This window comes from Melanostigma gelatinosum (assembly GCF_949748355.1).
Source record: "Melanostigma gelatinosum genome assembly, chromosome: 23".
In the NCBI taxonomy this organism is placed as follows: Eukaryota; Metazoa; Chordata; class Actinopteri; order Perciformes; family Zoarcidae; genus Melanostigma; species Melanostigma gelatinosum.
The window spans coordinates 15,048,866-15,067,609 of record NC_136656.1 but is presented as its reverse complement, the minus strand read 5'-3'; the positions used below and the strand labels follow the sequence as shown (position 1 = coordinate 15,067,609).

At 43.0% G+C, this 18,744-nt stretch overlaps 1 protein-coding gene across 1 annotated transcript in view; it reads right to left on the bottom strand.

The window, feature by feature from the left end:
- The window catches only part of pde5ab (phosphodiesterase 5A, cGMP-specific, b), a 66,193-nt gene that overhangs the window by 29,166 nt on the left and 18,283 nt on the right, over positions 1 to 18,744 (bottom strand). Inside the window, exons 5-11 of the mRNA XM_079295748.1 lie at positions 18,456 to 18,527; positions 18,120 to 18,209; positions 17,872 to 18,009; positions 11,835 to 11,902; positions 7,387 to 7,495; positions 7,226 to 7,310; positions 5,863 to 6,038 (exon numbers count right to left, since the gene is read on the bottom strand). Of these exons, the coding sequence (XP_079151874.1) occupies positions 5,863 to 6,038; positions 7,226 to 7,310; positions 7,387 to 7,495; positions 11,835 to 11,902; positions 17,872 to 18,009; positions 18,120 to 18,209; positions 18,456 to 18,527 (738 nt within the window). The remainder of the gene's footprint in view (positions 1 to 5,862; positions 6,039 to 7,225; positions 7,311 to 7,386; positions 7,496 to 11,834; positions 11,903 to 17,871; positions 18,010 to 18,119; positions 18,210 to 18,455; positions 18,528 to 18,744) is intronic.

The window sequence follows — 18,744 nt, the reverse complement described above, 5'->3', positions numbered from 1 at the left end:
CGTGGATGCGAACAAAGATAAAATAGACAGTTTGGTGGATTCAGCCAGCGAATATAAACTGTTAAACCTAGGATTTTGGTTAAAAAGAGAAGCAACGTTGGTGTGCCTCCTGTGATCCCGGAGGGGATCGGTGGAAAAAGCATTGAGGTGTGAGCTGCAGGCAGTTTTGTAGAACAGTGGCTGAACCACAGGGGTCCTGGGGTGTCTTGGCTCTCGGCCAATGAGATTGCAGCGGTGCATTCAGGTGACTTCAGGAACGCATCGTTTTTTGAGGGGGGAGGAAACTCACACCCTAATGTGAGATTCCTTCAGAGGAGGTTTGGTGCTCATCAAACCACAATCAGGATGAAACCTTTGCTTGCAAAAGGGAAGGCCTGACTCTTTGTCCCACAGCACATGTAGAAGCCATATAGTCAGACCCCAACAACAATAAGTCTTAAATATGCACTGGAGACGGAGAAATTTGTTTGTGAAAAAAAACAAAACTTCTCCATCCAACTGTGTGTTGAGTCTCAAAACTGTTGTCTGTGATTATGCACCGAACAACAGTTTTGAGTACCCGGCCTTCTTGGAGTCTTAGTGTCCTAAAAAGGAAACTGTCTAGGGACTCTATAGTTCTGCTGGGAGACGTCAACGCTCAGATGGGCAATGATGGAGAACCCTGGAGGGGGATGACTGGGAGGAACGGGCTGCCTGATTCATTGGCCATAACAAACACCATGATTGAGCATTGGGCGATTCAGAAGTGGTACCAGACCACCCTAGGCCAAAGATGGATGATCTACTTTGTGATCAGATCTGCGGCCGGATGTCTTGGACATTTGGGTGAAGTAAAGAGTAGAGCTGTCAACTGAGCACAACATGGTGGTGAGTCAAATGTGTCAAATGTGTTTTTAATGGATGTTGACCATTAAGGTTGTCCCTTCTGTTTAAGATGTTCATTAACAGGATTTCAAGGCGAAGAATTGCGTCTTTGCTCTTTGCAGACGATGTGGTTCTTATTGACTTCTTTAGATCATGAAATTCAGCATTCTCCGACATTCAGATTGTTCTCTGCCGGTAAATGTTGTATTGCTCCCTCTGGGTTGGGAGTTTAGTTTAAGTCTCACAGGATCTTTACGAGTGAAGGTAAAACAGAGCATGAGTTGGACAGGCATTGATGCTGTGTCAACGGTGATACAGGCATTGTACTGGACCGCTGTGGTGAAGAGGTAGCTGAGCCGGAAGGCAAGGTATTTGATTTGCATCTGATCAGGATGCCTCCTGGGTGTCTGGGGAAGAGACCCAGGGTGTACCCAGGTACACCCAGAACACGCTGCAGGGATTTTATGTCTCATGTGGCCTGGGAATGGCTCAGCATCCCCCAGGAGTAGCTAGAAAATGTTGCTGGGGAGAGGGTTATCTGGACTACTTTGTTTAGCCCACTGCTAGTGTGATTTGCCTAACCCTAACCCTAACCCATTTAGTAATAATGAAGAAACCAGAAAACAGAGTTCTCTGATGTTGCAAGGAAGCCAAAACAACATATAAAGATAAAGATAAAAAAGCTTTTGACTGGGAAGTGTTACGCCTAGACCTTCTGGGTAGTGTTTGTTGCCACAGTCTGTTCCTGTTGTGTTGTCTATCACTCACCTTGTCTCTCGTTTCAGACACCCCCCCTCCCTCGTGTGCCGTCCTCCTGGGTGATTACAAGCCCCGCCCTCATTGCTTCCACCTGGGCCTCGTTCCCCTGTGTATTTAGTCTGTGTTTCCTCCTTGTCCTGTGCCAGTTTGTCTCGGAGATGTTTGAGGAGCGTATCAGCGATATTTCCCTGTGTGCCTCTCCTGTGTACCGAACCCTGATCAAAGTAAAGAACTTGTACGTGGAACCTATCTACCTCGCCTTGAGTCTGCTTTTGAGTCCTGCTCCCTGTGGGCCCCAGACCCCCCTAACAGTACAAACTGGCCAAACCAATGGACTCAGCGGACTCCGAGCCTCTACGTGAAGCCCTCGCCGCACAAGGCGCTCTCCTGGGTCAACACGACCAGCTTCTCCGGGACATGATGAGGACCCTCCAGTCCCTCGTTGTTGACGTGGACCAGCTAGGACAACAGGTCCATCCGGATGCTGCCCCGGACGCCTTGGCTCCTGTCGGGGCCATCTTTGGGGCCCGGGAGCTCCACGTCCCAGCACCGGAGCGCTACGCTGGAGATCTGGGGACATGCAGGTCGTTTCTTATGCAGTGCTCCTTAGTATTCGACCAGCAGCCCGCTAGATATGTGACGGACAGAGCTAAGATCGCATTTGTTATGGGGTCACTTACTGGGAGAGCGTTAGCCTGGGCTGCTAGCATATGGGAGAGTCAGTCTCCCACTAGCTCCTCCTTCCAGTGCTTCTCAGAGGAGATGCGGAAGGTTTTTGATCACCCCGTTCTCGGTAAGGACGTTGCCTCACGTCTACTTTCCTTACAGCAGGGATCCCGGAGCATAGCGGAGTTTTCCATCGACTTCAGAACTATAGCACAGGGGTCAGGGTGGTCAGATATATCTCTTCAGGGTTTTTTTTCTCAGAGGTCTTAATGACCCGGTGAGGGGGGAGCTAGTAGTGAGGGACGACTCGGAGAGTCTGGATGCCTTAATCGCCCTCGCAGTACGACTAGAGAGCCGTCTTGGGGAGCTTAGGAGAGAGAGACCTAGCCGCCCTTTTAGCTTGTCAGCCCCTCCTTTTCACCTCGGGAGATCCGGGCCGGGTCTCAACCGGAACCCATTCCCCAGCAATCTCTGTACCGACCCAGCCTCTAGGCCTCCTGCCCTTCCTGGCTTCTCCGCCCCCCACATCCCCGCTGAGGAACCCATGCAGCTTGGAAGGACCAGATTGACTGCTGAGGAACGGCAGCGTCGCCTAAGGGAGGGCAGGTGCATCTACTGCGGCCAGAGGGGCCACCTCATTGCCGCATGTCCAGTAAAAGACCAGGCTTACCAATGAGGACGACATTGGTGAGCCGTACAACCCTGTCCGTAGATTCCCCTCGTATACTCCCCAGCGTTTCTATCACCTCTCCGACCGCCTCTCTTAGTCAGGAGGTGTTGGTGGATTCCGGCTCTGACGCAAACCTGATGGACAGTGGATTGGCTTGCAGGTTAGGGGTGGAGGTCCATCCCCTCCCCAAACCCCTGGAAGCTAGCGCCCTCGATGGGCGCTTACTCTGCCGGGTAACTCACCGCACGGCTCCTGTACAGCTAACCTTCCCTGACCACCACACAGAGACTATTTGTTTTCACCTGTTCCAGTCCCTGCAACACCCCCTCATTTTGGGCCACCCCTGGCTGATCCTACACAACCCCCATTTGGACTGGGCTTCGGGGACGGTGATTGCATGGGGGAGGGAGTGTGCGGAGAGGTGCTTCCCCACAGGGACTTCCCTGAACTTTCCACCACCTACCTCTTGGCCAGCGCCTCCACTGGATTCCGACTACCCGGACCTGTCCAGGGTGCCGGCATGCTACCATGACCTTAAGGAGGTATTTAATAAGGCCCGAGCCACCTCTCTGCCGCCACACAGAGAGTATGATTGCGCCATTGATCTACTCCCGGTATCGTCTCCTCCCAGAGGGAGAACCCTGGGCCGTCAGGTGCCGGCCTTGGAGGGGGAGGTACTGTTACGCCTAGACCTTCTGGGTAGTGTTTGTTGCCACAGTCTGTTCCTGTTGTGTTGTCTATCACTCACCTTGTCTCTCGTTTCAGACACCCCCCCTCCCTCGTGTGCCGTCCTCCTGGGTGATTACAAGCCCCGCCCTCATTGCTTCCACCTGGGCCTCGTTCCCCTGTGTATTTAGTCTGTGTTTCCTCCTTGTCCTGTGCCAGTTTGTCTCGCAGATGTTTGAGGAGTGTATCCGCGATATTTCCCTGTGTGCCTCTCCTGTGTACCGAACCCTGATCAAAGTAAAGAACTTGTACGTGGAACCTATCTACCTCGCCTTGAGTCTGCTTTTGAGTCCTGCTCCCTGTGGGCCCCAGACCCCCCTAACAGGAAGAAAGGAAAAAGTGGTGCTGCTCATCCACTAAACATGTCAATCAAATACAAAATATGAAAAAGCCATTCTGCTCTGACGTTTTCAGTATAGCAAGACAGCCTTGTGTCTTTTGTCTCAAAAAAACACAAGGCTGTGGCAATTAAATGGAAATGTTGATGTGATAGTGTGAGACTTACATGCGGCTTGCTACCACCCAAATTAGTGTAAACAGCTAGCATAGCGCTCACTTTATCGAAACATTGTTTGAATGTACTGTTAGCATGAAACTAGCCCTGATTTTAACCCCACGTATGGATTTAAGAATTTACACTCGATTGTGAGACAACACAAATAGATTTCACCATTCTGTTTACGCCATGCTTTCTGTACCTCCAATGTGTCCAGGCAATGTTACAAATCAATGAGCAGGACTGCTTTATGGTAAGACTGACGTTTTGCATCAACAGGTCGACATTTCTGAATCTTGTGTTTTTATCGATTGCAGAATTGCTTTCCGGAAAAAAAAAATATCTGATGTAGTCTGCGTTGAAAGACGTAATTCAAAGACTGTCATGCATCTATGGCTGGAGCACTGAGTACCAGCATCCCCACTGAACGTGGAGAGGGGAAGTACACTAGACTGAATAGAAAGTGTAACAGTCAAGACACACTGACAGTGTGTGTGTGTGTGTGTGTGTGGGCTCGGTTTTAATGGCATTGTGCTTTTCTGCAAGTCGTGAACAGAGGCTGAAAGCAGGAGAGTGTCAAGAAGCAGCTTGAGAAATCCTCCAGCATGGCCTCATCACTGTCACTCACACACCCACACACACACTGTACTTTTCTATACTTTTATATTAGTGAGGTCCCTTGCACCTAATCTTAACCGTCACAACTAAACGCCATATACACACTGAAATGACATATTTGTGTCTTTACATTGCTGTTATTTTTCTTTCATCACTCTATTTTTCAGCATAAAGGCCCAGTTTAATTGTAGCTTGTCTTCTTTTTTCATTGTTTAAATGATGTATATCAACTGTAATTCAGTTTTTATGTTTAATTTGATCATGCTGTATCTTTTTAGGTCATATGTTTTCTGTGTTAGTTTAGCTTTGCCCATTCTGAAGCTAATCCCATTTAAAAATCCTATGAAACTATAAATAAACAGTTTGACACATCTCTAAAAATAAGCACATCAGTCTCTGTAGTCTGGTTCTAAAAGTTGGAGAAAAGGAGTTTGTTACGTTGTTCATCATGCCCTCCCTAGACTGGGCATGATGTTTATTAGATGGGCATGATGTTTATTAGATGGGCATGATGTTTATTAGATGGGCATGATGTTTATTAGATGGGCATGATGTTTATTGGATGGGCATGATGTTTATTAGATGGGCATGATGTTTATTAGATGGGCATGATGTTTATTAGATGAGCATGATGTTTATTAGATGGGCATGATGTTTATTAGATGGGCATGATGTTTATTAGATGAGCATGATGTTTATTAGATGGGCATGATGTTTATTAGATGGGCATGATGTTTATTAGATGAGAAAACTAAGCAGCCTCTCATTACTATATGACACAATCTACTTATAAGACAGAGGTCTCTCTTTTAAATAAAGGTCATTGAGAATTTACTGACATCCCACCAATATGAATAAAGCAATATGTGATGATGCAATAAATTACACCCCTCAAGTTTTAAGCATTATCTGGAACTATGACCTGTTTGATCAGTACCCAGTTCAGTATGGGTTACTTTACTTTTTATGCACTGAAATCATAGTTTTAAGTTGTGTGTGTGTGTGTGTGTGTGTGTGTGTGTGTGTGTGTGTGTGTGTGTGTGTGTGTGTGAGAGAGGCTGACCTCCAGAGTGACCTCTTGCTTGGCCATTGCTCTCTCCACTGTTTCATACATCTGTGTGTTCTGGATGCCGAGACCACAGAAGATGGCGAATGCCTCCAGGAACTGCTCATCGTTCCTGTTGAAGGCCTTCACAGTGCCTGGTGCTTCATCCATCTTGTTTACCAACTGACATACACCTACATAGACACACACAGATGTTCAGCACACTTTAAGCTTTAAGAACACTGTTGCTATGTGACTGATATTTATTTTTAAAACTTTCTTTTTGTGAGATTTCTTTGTAATTTCAATCAGGAAGTAGACAACAAGAATAATTACTTAAAATGTAAGTATACCAAAAAATTAAACCAAAAAAACATGCATGATGCAGTGAATACCACAAGAGTGATTCATTAATTAAGATGGACACTTCTTGTAAATAGCACCCGAGTTTAAAGCGCTCTACATGTGTTCAGTAGATCATTGGTTTTGGCTCTCCATGCTAATGTGTTAGCCAAGGCTAGGTTACCATCCAGTTCAAAGAGTCACCACTTTATCATTTTATCCTGTTGGACATTTGGGTGACATTAACTTTTTAATTCTTTTGTTATGGGAAAGGTCACCACATTCTGATCAGTACGGTATATCTTGCATGAACAGGACATTTGTACCAAGACAAACGGAAAAATAATATCAAGGCTGTCGCCTGGCATGAGAATGAGATACAATTGCCATTTTTGTTTACCTGACACAAACCTGTGCCTTATAAGGACACAGAGCAGAACATTGCATCTCTAATGCTAATAATGTATTCATGAAGCAAAAAAAGAGCTAGCCTGAATGAATATCATTGTAATGCACTGAGCTGTTTTTATCTTGCTCATTATCAGGACTCTTAAAGGTTGGAGGAGGCTGTGAGGACCTGTTGTTTGATCACTGAGGGACGTCCACGGTCATTAGTCATCTTCATAGCCAACTAATGGAGCTGCTATCAGCTGATTATGTTGATGATAATCACGGTGATGGGTGGAGTGGCAGGACCATTCATGGAGGTTAATGAAAGTGGCAGCGCGATGCCGGCTTAATGTGTTCTCCGTCCTATGATTTCAGATTTTTAAAGCTTCCAACCTTGAAAAGACAGTTTAAGTACCTAAGCAATCTGGGACAGTCCACAGTGCTCATCTCTCTCTGGGTCTGTGCAGCATCCTATCTTTTTAATCAGTGCATCTTGAAAACAAATATCAGTCCATGCTTGTTGTCTCCCAACAGATCTTACTGCAGCTAAGCTACTGTCATGAACAGATGAAAAAGAGGTGGTTTAAGCCCAGGTTTAGTGCTTTAAAAGGTGATCCACCAGAGAAAGAGAGAGAGAAAGAGATCCCACCTATGACTGTGTCCTTCTTGCCATTCCTGATGGGAGTGCAGAGCAAGCTCTTTATCTGGTTGCTGGTGTGATGTGGGTTTTCCCGCTGTCAGAATACAAGAGGGATAATTACTCACTGAGGAAAAAGAACAAACAAAAAAGAAAAGAAAAGATATACTGACTGTCCAAGGGAAGCGTTGGTCCTTGGTGACATCTGCAATGTTGAGAGGCTGCATGGTGTTTTTGACATACTGGGCGTACATGTAGTTAATCTGACTGACATCACAGTCCCTGAGGACAACAACACAAACAAGCTCATAACTAACAGCGCATAATGACATGAAACACCAAGCTCTACTTTTAAAAGAGATCTACCTTGTGTGAAGTTTTACACTGAACCTTAATTCGCTTTGGTGGCATCTGCTATATGAATGTTATGTATCTAGACATGTCATTCAAATCCAACAACTTTATTTTTAAAATTCTGAAGAAAATGCAAACCTTTCCAATATTACTCTCCGTTTAGCTCTTTGGCTGCTAAATGCTCCACTGTGCTCACCAGCTTGTGTCTAACTGTGTCTGCTGTTTGCCGCTGAGCAGTTTCTGTGTAACCAAGTGGTAATTTGACACTTTAAGTAAGTTTCTTGGAGACACAGCTTTGCCCCGCTGCTCCTTGAATTCAATCTACCAAACATAATAACCCTGAACCCGAACCTGCTTCCTTTAGCTTCAGGCTAACAGCAATGAATAATAAAACATCTCCTGGTTAATGAGAGAACTGCAGCTGAGTCCTCAATCCCCCCAACCTCCACCCCCATCCACCCCGTCAGTCACGCCTGTCAGCGCTTAATAAGCTTGTTTCTTTTCTTTAGTGTCTCCAAGTTCAACCACAGAGTTGGCTATAACACTGCATGATAAATGATAGAAAATGGATACATAAACATAACATGAGGTTAGAGCAAAAGCCAGCGGAATTTGGCTGTAGTGCTGCGGCCACACGGTATGTGTGTGGTTGAAAACATGAGAGTGTATTAGAGCAGTGGTTCTCAACTGGTCTGGCTGCGGACCCACCATCACCCCTTAATGACAAGCCGGGACCCAAATCGAGGAAAATGTTCAACTTCTCAAATGTACTTAATGTAAAGATGGTGCAGTTTGAACCTGAGCTGAACATGTCCTCTGCATCGTAGTGTAGGAGCTCTCCAGTGCAGAGAACTTGTTCCTGTAAGTCCCCGTCCCACACGTTTCACGTAAACCAGTAAAACTGCTTTGTTTGTGAGGTCTGTAGATTCGTCCATTTGTAATGCAAAATTTGGCCTTTAATATTAAAATTGTCTGATAAACCTCCGCTTCACTACATTTCAGAGGGGAATGTCGTACTTGGAGTATTTCTCGACTTTGGTATGTCCACTTAAGTACTTTACTGAAGTAAAAGATACTTCAGTCACTGCAGATAAGAATATAAGTGTGTGTGTGTGTGTGTGTGTGTGTGTGTTTCTTAGTTTTCAACATCCGATTCATGAACAGAGTTTTTATTTTGAATGACTTGGGGCTAAATATAACGTGTTCTGTCCAGACTGGCCTCAACTCTCTCTCTCTCACACACACTTCAGACAGACATGCAGCACAGCCCATGCATCTGTGCTTGAATTGAATTGCCCAAACAGACTAAAATCCACATTTCCTTTCCCTCTCTCTGTGATTGACTTAAATGAGGCCACAGAATAGCTACCGGCATCACTAAAAACCATGACAACGCCACGTTAGCTTTCAATTCAGGGCCACAATCCAGATCCAGAAAAAGGCAAGAAATTGCCCTACTTTGTAGTGTTGAAATGCTCGGACTGTTGCGGTTCAGCTCGACTGAGCTTTCTGCTTCGACGAAACAGACGGCGTATCATTGTAAAGCCGCAGCCGCAGGTTAATGTCACTATAAAAAGCCTCCTGTGGTTCCAGCCGGTCAAAGCTAACATCCTGCACGGCCCCTCCCCTCCCACGTTGGCCTAGTTGGAGCCACAGTTTTGCAAAATCTTAGTAATCTTAGTAATCTTAGAACCAATATACAGCCATATTCAAAGGCAGTTATTAGATCTACACAGGGGAGAGGCACCTATGACAGCAGGCTGTCAATAAACAAGATGTTATGGAGGACAAGACAAGATAAGACATCTGGTTTGTGTCATCTCTGACAGGGTTGGATTTTCACAACTGCCATTTTCTCTTTTTTTTGCTTGGTCACCTACATACTGAGCTCTATGTGCACACAGATATTATGCTTTACTTTGCATAATATCCACTGACTGGAAAACTGTCTTCAATCTCCGGTCAAACAGGAAGCTCACAAGATGTGACAGGTCTATCTGTTTGACCAACAACAAGATGGGACCAGGTTGTATTGACTTGATGTCTCTTTGCTGCATCTCTGCCTGGAGCAGGTAGAAGTGTGAAAATAGAGTCAATAAAACCTGATTATTTGGCCTGCTGTCAGGAAAATGTATCACACGCACATATATCAGTAATAACTGAGCCTCCTGTCTTTGAAAACTACATGTTCTGGTCTTTAATGGCTTTATGCACAGTACTGGACTTAAACTGTGTCTGGTATTATTTCAGATTGTGTTTTTGTCAACAAATCCCTTCAAAAGATCTGTGGCACGCAGCCCCAAGCCCATTGGTTGTTACATCATTTCATTTTTGAACAGGCTTCAGTAATAAAAACAGCTGGGCGATGTAGTTTTTATCAAATGTTACTCAAACTGCATTTGTTGGGGACTATTATTTATTAACAATTCAACATCTCATGGTCTTCATCAGCCCATGAAGTTTGATGAGCTGCTCAACTGTCATCCGTTATGTCATAACGTGACTGAACCATCAACAGCTGAACCATCTTGGTGACAACTGAGCAAACTCCATCCGTGGATGAAGAACATAAGGTGAGATTGAAAGCTTTGGAAAATATGCTCGTAAGTGGACCTTGAGTCAGGATTTTTTCTTTGTCAAACCAAAGATTTACTATTTAAAACCCCCCAAAAAAGGTTTTGGTTTCCCTCATAAGAATCCTCACTTTCTCATTTAAGAATCCTCATAATACAATCATAGGTGATGGGGACTCACAGCCCGACACAGGAAGGCTTGATTAAGCCACAGCAAACTGAGATTTGACATTTGTGAATTTGTTTATTTCTGCCAAATAATATTTTGAGAAATGTATAGTTTCAGTCTTCCAGATATCTTATTCTTATCAGTATGGAGAAGCTTTTGATTAATTATGAGAAAACTACATCAGGTGTAGCTGGAACAAAGGCATACTTCAGTGAAATCGGATCTGGTTTCATTACTATTCAATTATGTTGATTCTTACACACCTGGTATATAAATCACCTGGTATATAAATCACCTGGTATATAAATCACCTGGTATATAATTCCAGTATAATTATGGAATCCATCAAACTGCAGCGTATTATATTTCAGGTACTAATGGTACTGATGAATCCGAGTAAAAGACCAATATCGGCCCCATATATTGGTGAGTTACAGTTTACAGCAAACACAACTGTACACACATGCACACACACATGCACACACGCACAGTCCAATTGTATTGCTTGGACTGAGATTAAGATAGAATTTTGGATGCTGCGTAGCAACTGGGGAGGCCAGGCCGCCCTGGAGACAAGGGGGGGGGGGGGGGGGGGGATTTCTATCTCATTGCATCTTAAATCAGATTACAGCCTATTCACTCCTCCTGTTGCGCAAGTTGATGTCAGGAAGCTCTGCTGCTGTAGCCTCCTTCAATCATTTTCCTCTCATACCGACCCTCTACTGTAAATTGTTAAATCATTTGGTCCTCTGATTGGCTGATCTTTATTTTCTCTTTGTGTCCTTGTTCCTTGTTTCTCTATGATTACTGGGCTGTTTATGAGACATTAACATTTCTAAAAGAGAAACAGGAAAAAGAACAGGTCCCATCTCAAAATCTAAATCAAACCAGGGACATTGATGTGGACTGTGCTATAACAATTTGACTGCTGACATGTGGCTCCTTCCTGGGGCTCAGGAGGAAGAGTGTGTAATCCACTAATAGGACGACTGGCGGTTCGATCCCCAGCTATGTAGTGTTAAGCACTTTTAGCGGTTGGAAGACTAAGGTGCTTTATAAATGCAGATACATTTTTCAATTTTTGTCGTATGACTCATCACAATGACTTTAATGTGACAATGTATCATTGATTCGTCACATAGCAACTTAAAGTGGCTTTGTCAGCTGTATACAGTGTTCATTTATTTTACTTTCTGTATTTATGTTCACCCATTGCTGTCCTTGTGCAGCCCAACAACCAAATTCCCTCCTTGGGGATCCACCTCATCTTATCTTACCGCAAACAGCTTCCCTTACATCCCTTTTTTCTGATTCTCCCTCTGTGAATATGCTGTATGATGATAATGACTCGTCGTGCAAGTGCCTGCTACACAAACCTCATCTAAGGGCCTCTCTGGGGAGGTTTGCAAATTCAAGGAAATATTAGCGCTAATAACTGGTAGAAACGGATGGAGTGGGCCTCAAGGTCAATGTGCATTGATTATTTCATTAAATAACGGGTTTCAGTTGAAGACAATCACCTTACCTTTTGGGGGCATCGAGGACTTCACGTAGCTCCTCGTATTCCATATGAAAGACACTGGAGAAGGAGTTCTGCAAAAAGATGAAAAACAAGTCAGTGACTAAGGTTTTACAGTCTGAGCACTGTTGCTATAACTTGCTTGGGGGCAAAATGTACTTGGCATAATGCCATTAGAATCAGGTGGCAACAGATGGATAAAGATAGGGTCTTAATTGGTCTTGATTCTAACCTCAAAAACATGTCTTACGTGCTTTGCTGCATCTACCCTACGTCTTTTCTTTCCAAAACAACATACTCATTCCCTCCAATTAAGTCATTACCGCTAATCCCAACATCCAAATACTGTAAGTTAAGCAGTGGTATCGCACACACTGCCTAAATAATTTCTCCAAGGATGTTATTACCCATCAAGCCTTGTCAGAGGGCTTCCATTTCGACATTCCAGTGCTCGTTTCGCCTTTCCCAACCTTATAAGGACTTGTTTTCTCTCAACCTGCACTCCCAAACCCTCGCAATGGATCCTTTTTTCATTTTTAAGAGGTGGGGACAGGATGTTAAGGATGGACAAGGCTTCTTGGTTTTGGAAAAATCTCCCCTCTACCCTTGCATGCACATACACACACTTTCACTCCATCGCATCAGTTCATCCTGATCTATCTAAGTGAGGGGAATAAAGCTGTTTTAAACAGAAAAGAGACCTGGCAATGTTATGACATTCATTGGTGTCTCTGTCAAGCGATAAAGTTCAGAACAGGATAACACAGGATAATGGAATTTTATTTCCTGCATGTAGGAATATTGAAATAAATCTCACTGGTCTTCTCATATTCTTTGGAAGCATCAGTCAAGGTTTTACATGTCAAGGAAGGTCAAAGAATGTTTTTTCTGGCCATGTACGGGAGGGTTTTCGCATCTGATCAATCGTGATCAGCATCTGTGGCAGATACATCAATCTCCTGCAGTCTCTTCACGTTATATCATGGAGCTCCAGTCATTTTCTCAATCCATAACACAATGATTTATGTGTAGTGGAGCAAAGCATTGAAGAAAGAAAACATGAGGAAAGAAGCCTGACACCGTCCTAACCAGATGCTTTCACAGCAAATAACCTGTTGCAGTTGTACTTGCAAGTATGTTTTTTAATAAGCAAAGGCAGAAGTAGAATGACAATTCTTTTGCAAAATGATTTCAATGTGAAGTTCAGGTCATCAAAGCTTATAACTTTGACACAAGAAACCATTTTGCAACCTGTGTCTACCTAACAGTCATTGGTTTCTTGTAACCATGACTACAATCTTTCTCTAACCATAACCAAGCAACGTATCTGTCACAAATTCCACATCATCTTCGATTGTTTCTCTAACTCTCCTGTCGTTTCAGGTCCTGCCACCGACACCCTATCATCACTCGTTCCCCTCACCTGGTCTTCCATCTCACCTGCAGCCCATTCCCTCATCAGTCCCTCACTATTTAGGTCCGCTCACGTGCACGTGATCACTGCCAGATTGTCTTGTGTGTTACTGCCAAGCGCTCCAGCGTTATCCTTGTTACTATTCCTGATCTGCCTGTGCCGACCCTGCCTGCCTGTTTTGGCGACCTTGGATTCTCTGCCTTCCCCTTGTTGGATTTGTTTGCCTTTTTGACGGACCTTCTGAATTTGACCCTGCCTGTACTCAAGTAAACTACACTTGTACTCTGTCTCTGTGTCGTGCTTTTTGGTTCACGTACTTGTAATCCTGACAGTATCCTCATCAGTGTATTTTATACCTGGGCCTTCTGTGCTGTCCTACTGTGGTGTCATTATGACGCCACGGTTATTTGTTTCTAGGGGTGTAACAATACACATATTCGTATTAAGCCGTTCGGTACGAGGCTTACGAACCGAACAAGATGTTTGAATAATACTAGTGCATTTGGAAAATGCAGAAGCTTAAATTGTGGGAAGTATAATGTTTTCGGTGGACTGCGCTCACGTAACAGACAACGGGCTGTGTGACCTTTTGTGAGGCCAGCAGAGAAGACTTAGCTGGCCCTGACGGCCCACCACTGATCCTCATACGTATTATATTCTACAAAAATGGGCTCCTCATTTGTCATCTGTTTTCCTACAAAACCCTACATGTGTAAATTTATGCTCGCTACATGCATAGGTTCTTGTAAAAATTTGTTGTTCATCTTCACAGGCAACAAACCTACTCATTTGTCTGTGTTAAAATAACTAAGGAGGTGTCAGACAAAACCATTAACTTTAACTTGGAGAACAAACTGTGTTTGTTGGACCCATCCACCTCCCCTCCCACCCGCGCGGTGTCTGATTTAGAGGTCTTTATAAGTCCTCGTTCAAGATCACGTGGATACAAAACATTTTGAGATACCTACAACTTGCGGTGCATTATTTTTCGTAGATATTGTTACGAATGCTGGATGAGACCAGCTTGAACCAAGTAGTGTCAGTCATGGTAAAAGTGTGGCTCAATGGATACCAATGTTGGTCTACTACTTTATTCTAGTCAGAAATATCTCAAGAACTACTGGATGGATTGCCATGCAATTTGGTACAGCCATTCATGTTGCCCAAAGGATGCGTCATAATAACTCTACCATCACCAAAAGGTCAAAACTTCATTTTTGTTTAATACTTTGGTTTATGACCAAATACTTGCAAACTAAAGCCATTCCCATTAGCCTCAACACCAGTTGTGGGTAGAAGCAAATGTTAGCTTTCTAACTGAAGAGACCAACATGTTTTCACTTTTGGCCGTCATCTGGGCTGTTGATGGGGGGTTGCTCTTCTCTGGTGAGTGTCTTGCAGAATTGCATAGTAGAAGCAGAGTATTTCTTCCACAACTTCACCTACTTTCAAGGTGTGTGGTCCAATGTACCTGATAAAAGGCCACAGGCCGAAACATGTTGGTCTCACAATATAGTTGAAGTAAAAGTTGTTCTTTATACTTCAAGTTTGGAATTTTACCTTCTTAAAAACAAATATGAATTACCATCCTAACATTTTCACTGTTAGCATGTTGCCATGTTGATTTTAGCATTTGGCTAAAAGCACCTCAATGTCTAACTTCAGCCTCACAAAGTGCTCGAGGTTTCAGATCAGAAAACCAAATATGAATCATGAGTGGAAGAAAACAGTAGGTTTGCTGTTCAACAACTGTAGATTGATTCAACATGTACACCTTATATGTTCAGGACACCTGTAGTCAAGGAGGGTTAAGCAACTCAGAACATAACGCTCCCAGTGGAGAGCCAGATGTCAAACCCAATCATACATCATCCACACACCAAAACACACATTCTGGCACGCTCGGTGCATTATGGACAGATGCAAACACATACTAACAAAACACACAACACATCACTGTTTCGAAACAGATGCCACACACTGCAGTAAAATACAGTGAGCCAACGCAGGCCAACATCTTGAAAACTCCTGTGTTATTGTTGGTACGTTTGAGTGTTAAAGACCAGCACTGTCATTTATTAGACTTCCTACAGGAAAGCTCCTTTCCTAGGGTAAAGGTTACGTTAATATCCAAAGACCTGTGGGTCCACTTGAGAAACTGCAGACATTTAACGCTGACACCTGTATATAGAAAGCCGTCTGGCAGATAAGGCTTGTAAAAGTCCTTAATCTCAGAGTAAATGTTTAGTAAGGAAAGAGACGAGAGAGAAGCGGGGAGGGATATAAAAAAAAGGGAGACAGCTGGTCTGGCAACGCTGAGGTCATGAGAGGGACACACACACATGCACACTGTATAATAAAGCCTATGAAGCTCAGTACATACATGAAATAAAGCATCTTGATTCTTAACCCGTTTGCCCAAATTCCAGAAAATAAATTCATGCTCATTTTACTCTAGTGTTTTAGCCATTGCAGGTAACTTTGTTATATTTGTCGAGGTTTAGAAGTATCTGTCAATAGGTAGAAGTCTCTTCTGCCTAAACCTCACCTCAACGGAAGTAAACAGAATTTAGTTTGTGGTGCTCACATCATCAGCAACATTCTGTTTCTCTGGATCATCAACACCGTAGGGCCAGATTAGCCTGCTACGGAGCATAATTATCATAATATATGTATTCATAGAGAGCATTTCATAGCACTCAGACACTTTACACCAGTTAAAACTATCAAATAAAAAAACACGCTAAAAATATTCAAGACAATAATTAATAACACATTAAATGCAGTTCTTAAAGATGAGTTTTGAACTAAGATTTTAACATGGACCGGTAGGTCAATTTCAGATGTATTTGGGGAGTAAGCTCCTGGTTATGGAGGGCTTTTTGACAGAAGAAGGCTTAGAATTGGATCTGTTGTGGAACAGGGAGCCAGTGGAGGTTCTAGAGGACAGAGGCGATGTGATCACGGGAGTGGGAATGGGTGAGCAGAGCAACAGCATTCTGGATGTACTTTGTGTAGTTTATTTAGCAGTTTAGATTATGTGCCATAAAGAATGCTGTTGCAGCAGTCGATTCTGTCTGTTATGAAGACATGGATCAAAGACACGAGCTATGTTGCTATGTTGTTTCGTCCAAAGTGCCTGAAACCAACCAGGTTTTCTACGTTGCATTTCTCAGAATTTCAGTTTTTTGCTGTGTGCCAGTTTGTTATGCAATGTTCAAACAAGAGCCTTCGTCACAGCACGTCTAACCTGGTTATACGTAATACTGTAAAACCCAGAGAAAGTTAAACACCAATTATTTGTAACCGAATATAAACCACTTCACTTCCCCATCCAGTTCACCCGGACCTCAACACAAATATTGAATGGGAAATTGGCAATGTAGTTGATAATTTGCGAAACCAATATTTAGAATAACTTGACATTCAGTACAGTCAGCCATCAGCCCAGTGGAATGCATAATAAAACTGATATCTTGTTGTTGGAATTGGTGGTGGGGTTGAAAATGAAACCCTAGCCCTATTTTTAGGCCTCTGCTCGAAAATTACATACCCATACTCAAGAGAGTCCACAGCTCTAACTACAAGATCTATTTGAATAATTTTCATGCTAGAATACAGGTAACACTTGTGAGATGTGTTGAGATGTGAAAATAGAGATATGTATATAATAGAGATATGTATATATTACAGATTAATAGTGAATGAAGATGGTACACAGCTCAAATTGAAAAAGTTTCAGGTTCGCCTGAAAAAAAAGCACTGACAGCATGAATATATATTTTTTAATGATGCAGATAAAAGCTACGAACTCTCCCAAATCATAGCACAACCTGTTTACAGTACCATAAATAAATTTTACTTCAATTGAGTGAAGCAGGCCAGCATAAATGAGGTCTGAGTAAAGCCAAATTCTCATTTTTGGAATCAGCTGTTGCGCTGCTCTATTCTAATTTTATGTACTATATAACCATATATTAACGATATATTCACTATATATATTGATGTTATCAGCTGCTGCAACAACAAACTGACAAGTTTGAAGAAAGGACAAAATTTCTACTTCATGAAATCTATTCTACTTTCATAAAAAGCTCATGTTTCAATGGTATTCTGAGTGGTTTGCCGCCACTGAACCGCCACTAAAGACCAGGCGATCCGCTTGCTAGCTTGCCAAAAACCATGTTTCTGGTCAAACCTCCACTTTTACAGTTTCATGTGTTTCCAATTCTGCTGATAACAATGCAATGATTCATGGACTTTGATAACTTAAACCTTAAGCGAGCAACAAATCCCTGCAGTGTTTATTTAGCTCTTCTACAAAGCATTTTCTTTTTTTTGTGATCAAATTTGTATTGATTTTAAGATATGTATTATAAATCAACAACAAGTTACAGTGAAAAACAGGATAAAAATTAAGAAATTAAAATTATTAAAATTATATATATATAAACAGACACACAAAGCATTTTTTCATCCAAACTGTGGAGGTCAGACTTAAGCTTAAACTATTCATGATGTTTCTTTCTGAAAGCTTCTTCATCATTTCAGAATAAGTAACTTACACCTTCATACATACTTCACGTATGAACATGTTGTGTGTGTGTGCGTGTGTGTGTGTGTGCTGACCATGGAGTCGTCATCAGCGATGAAGACGGTACAAGCCTGGGCCTGCATGAAGGACAGGATGGTTCCTGCGATTTTCCTCAGTAAGACCTCCAGACACTGCTGCTCTTCAAAGATCAGACTGGCCAGGTCCAATAGCACCTGCACACACACACACACACACACGTTTACACACAGAAGAATGTATCATGTTACAAATTGTGTCTCTGCGGCGTACACACACCTTCAGAGACACATTCACACTGACCCACCTGATTGCGTCTGTTTTCGAGTTGCGATGTCTCGTAAAGCTGAGCGTTGTGCAGGACGATGCCTGAGAAGGCTAAATAGGCTGAGAAGTCCTGAGGAGAAAGGAAATGCCAGATGATATGAGGAAGGACCCACGCAGGTGGGACAGTTCTATATTCAATGTATCTAGGAGACACATTTTGTCACGGGTCAGGACAGCTACGGTTATGCTTCTGTTATCAGTCTGTCCAACCCCTCAGCACAAAGCAAAATCTATTACCAACATCGTTCTAACTTTCTGAATTTAGACACATTAACAAGATGTGGTTCTTGCAGGTGAACCGGTGGACTTTACTGACCTTTTCATCCTGTTCACTGAAGGCACTGTCCTCCCCACATTTTTTATTGACAGCCTGAGCCACTCCAACTACCTGGACAGAGAAAAAACAACAGGAAAAGATGATGAAAATGAAGAATGAGTTCTTGCACATAGATCTAGTGGACTTGGAGCATAACTTGTGTTGACTTGTATTTTGAATTACATTGGAAAATGTAGTTGTACAGCAGGGACAAACACAGAAGTGGTTATCAATGATTTGTAAATATAATGTCTTGATTTGTATTGTATACACAATGTGAATGTAAATA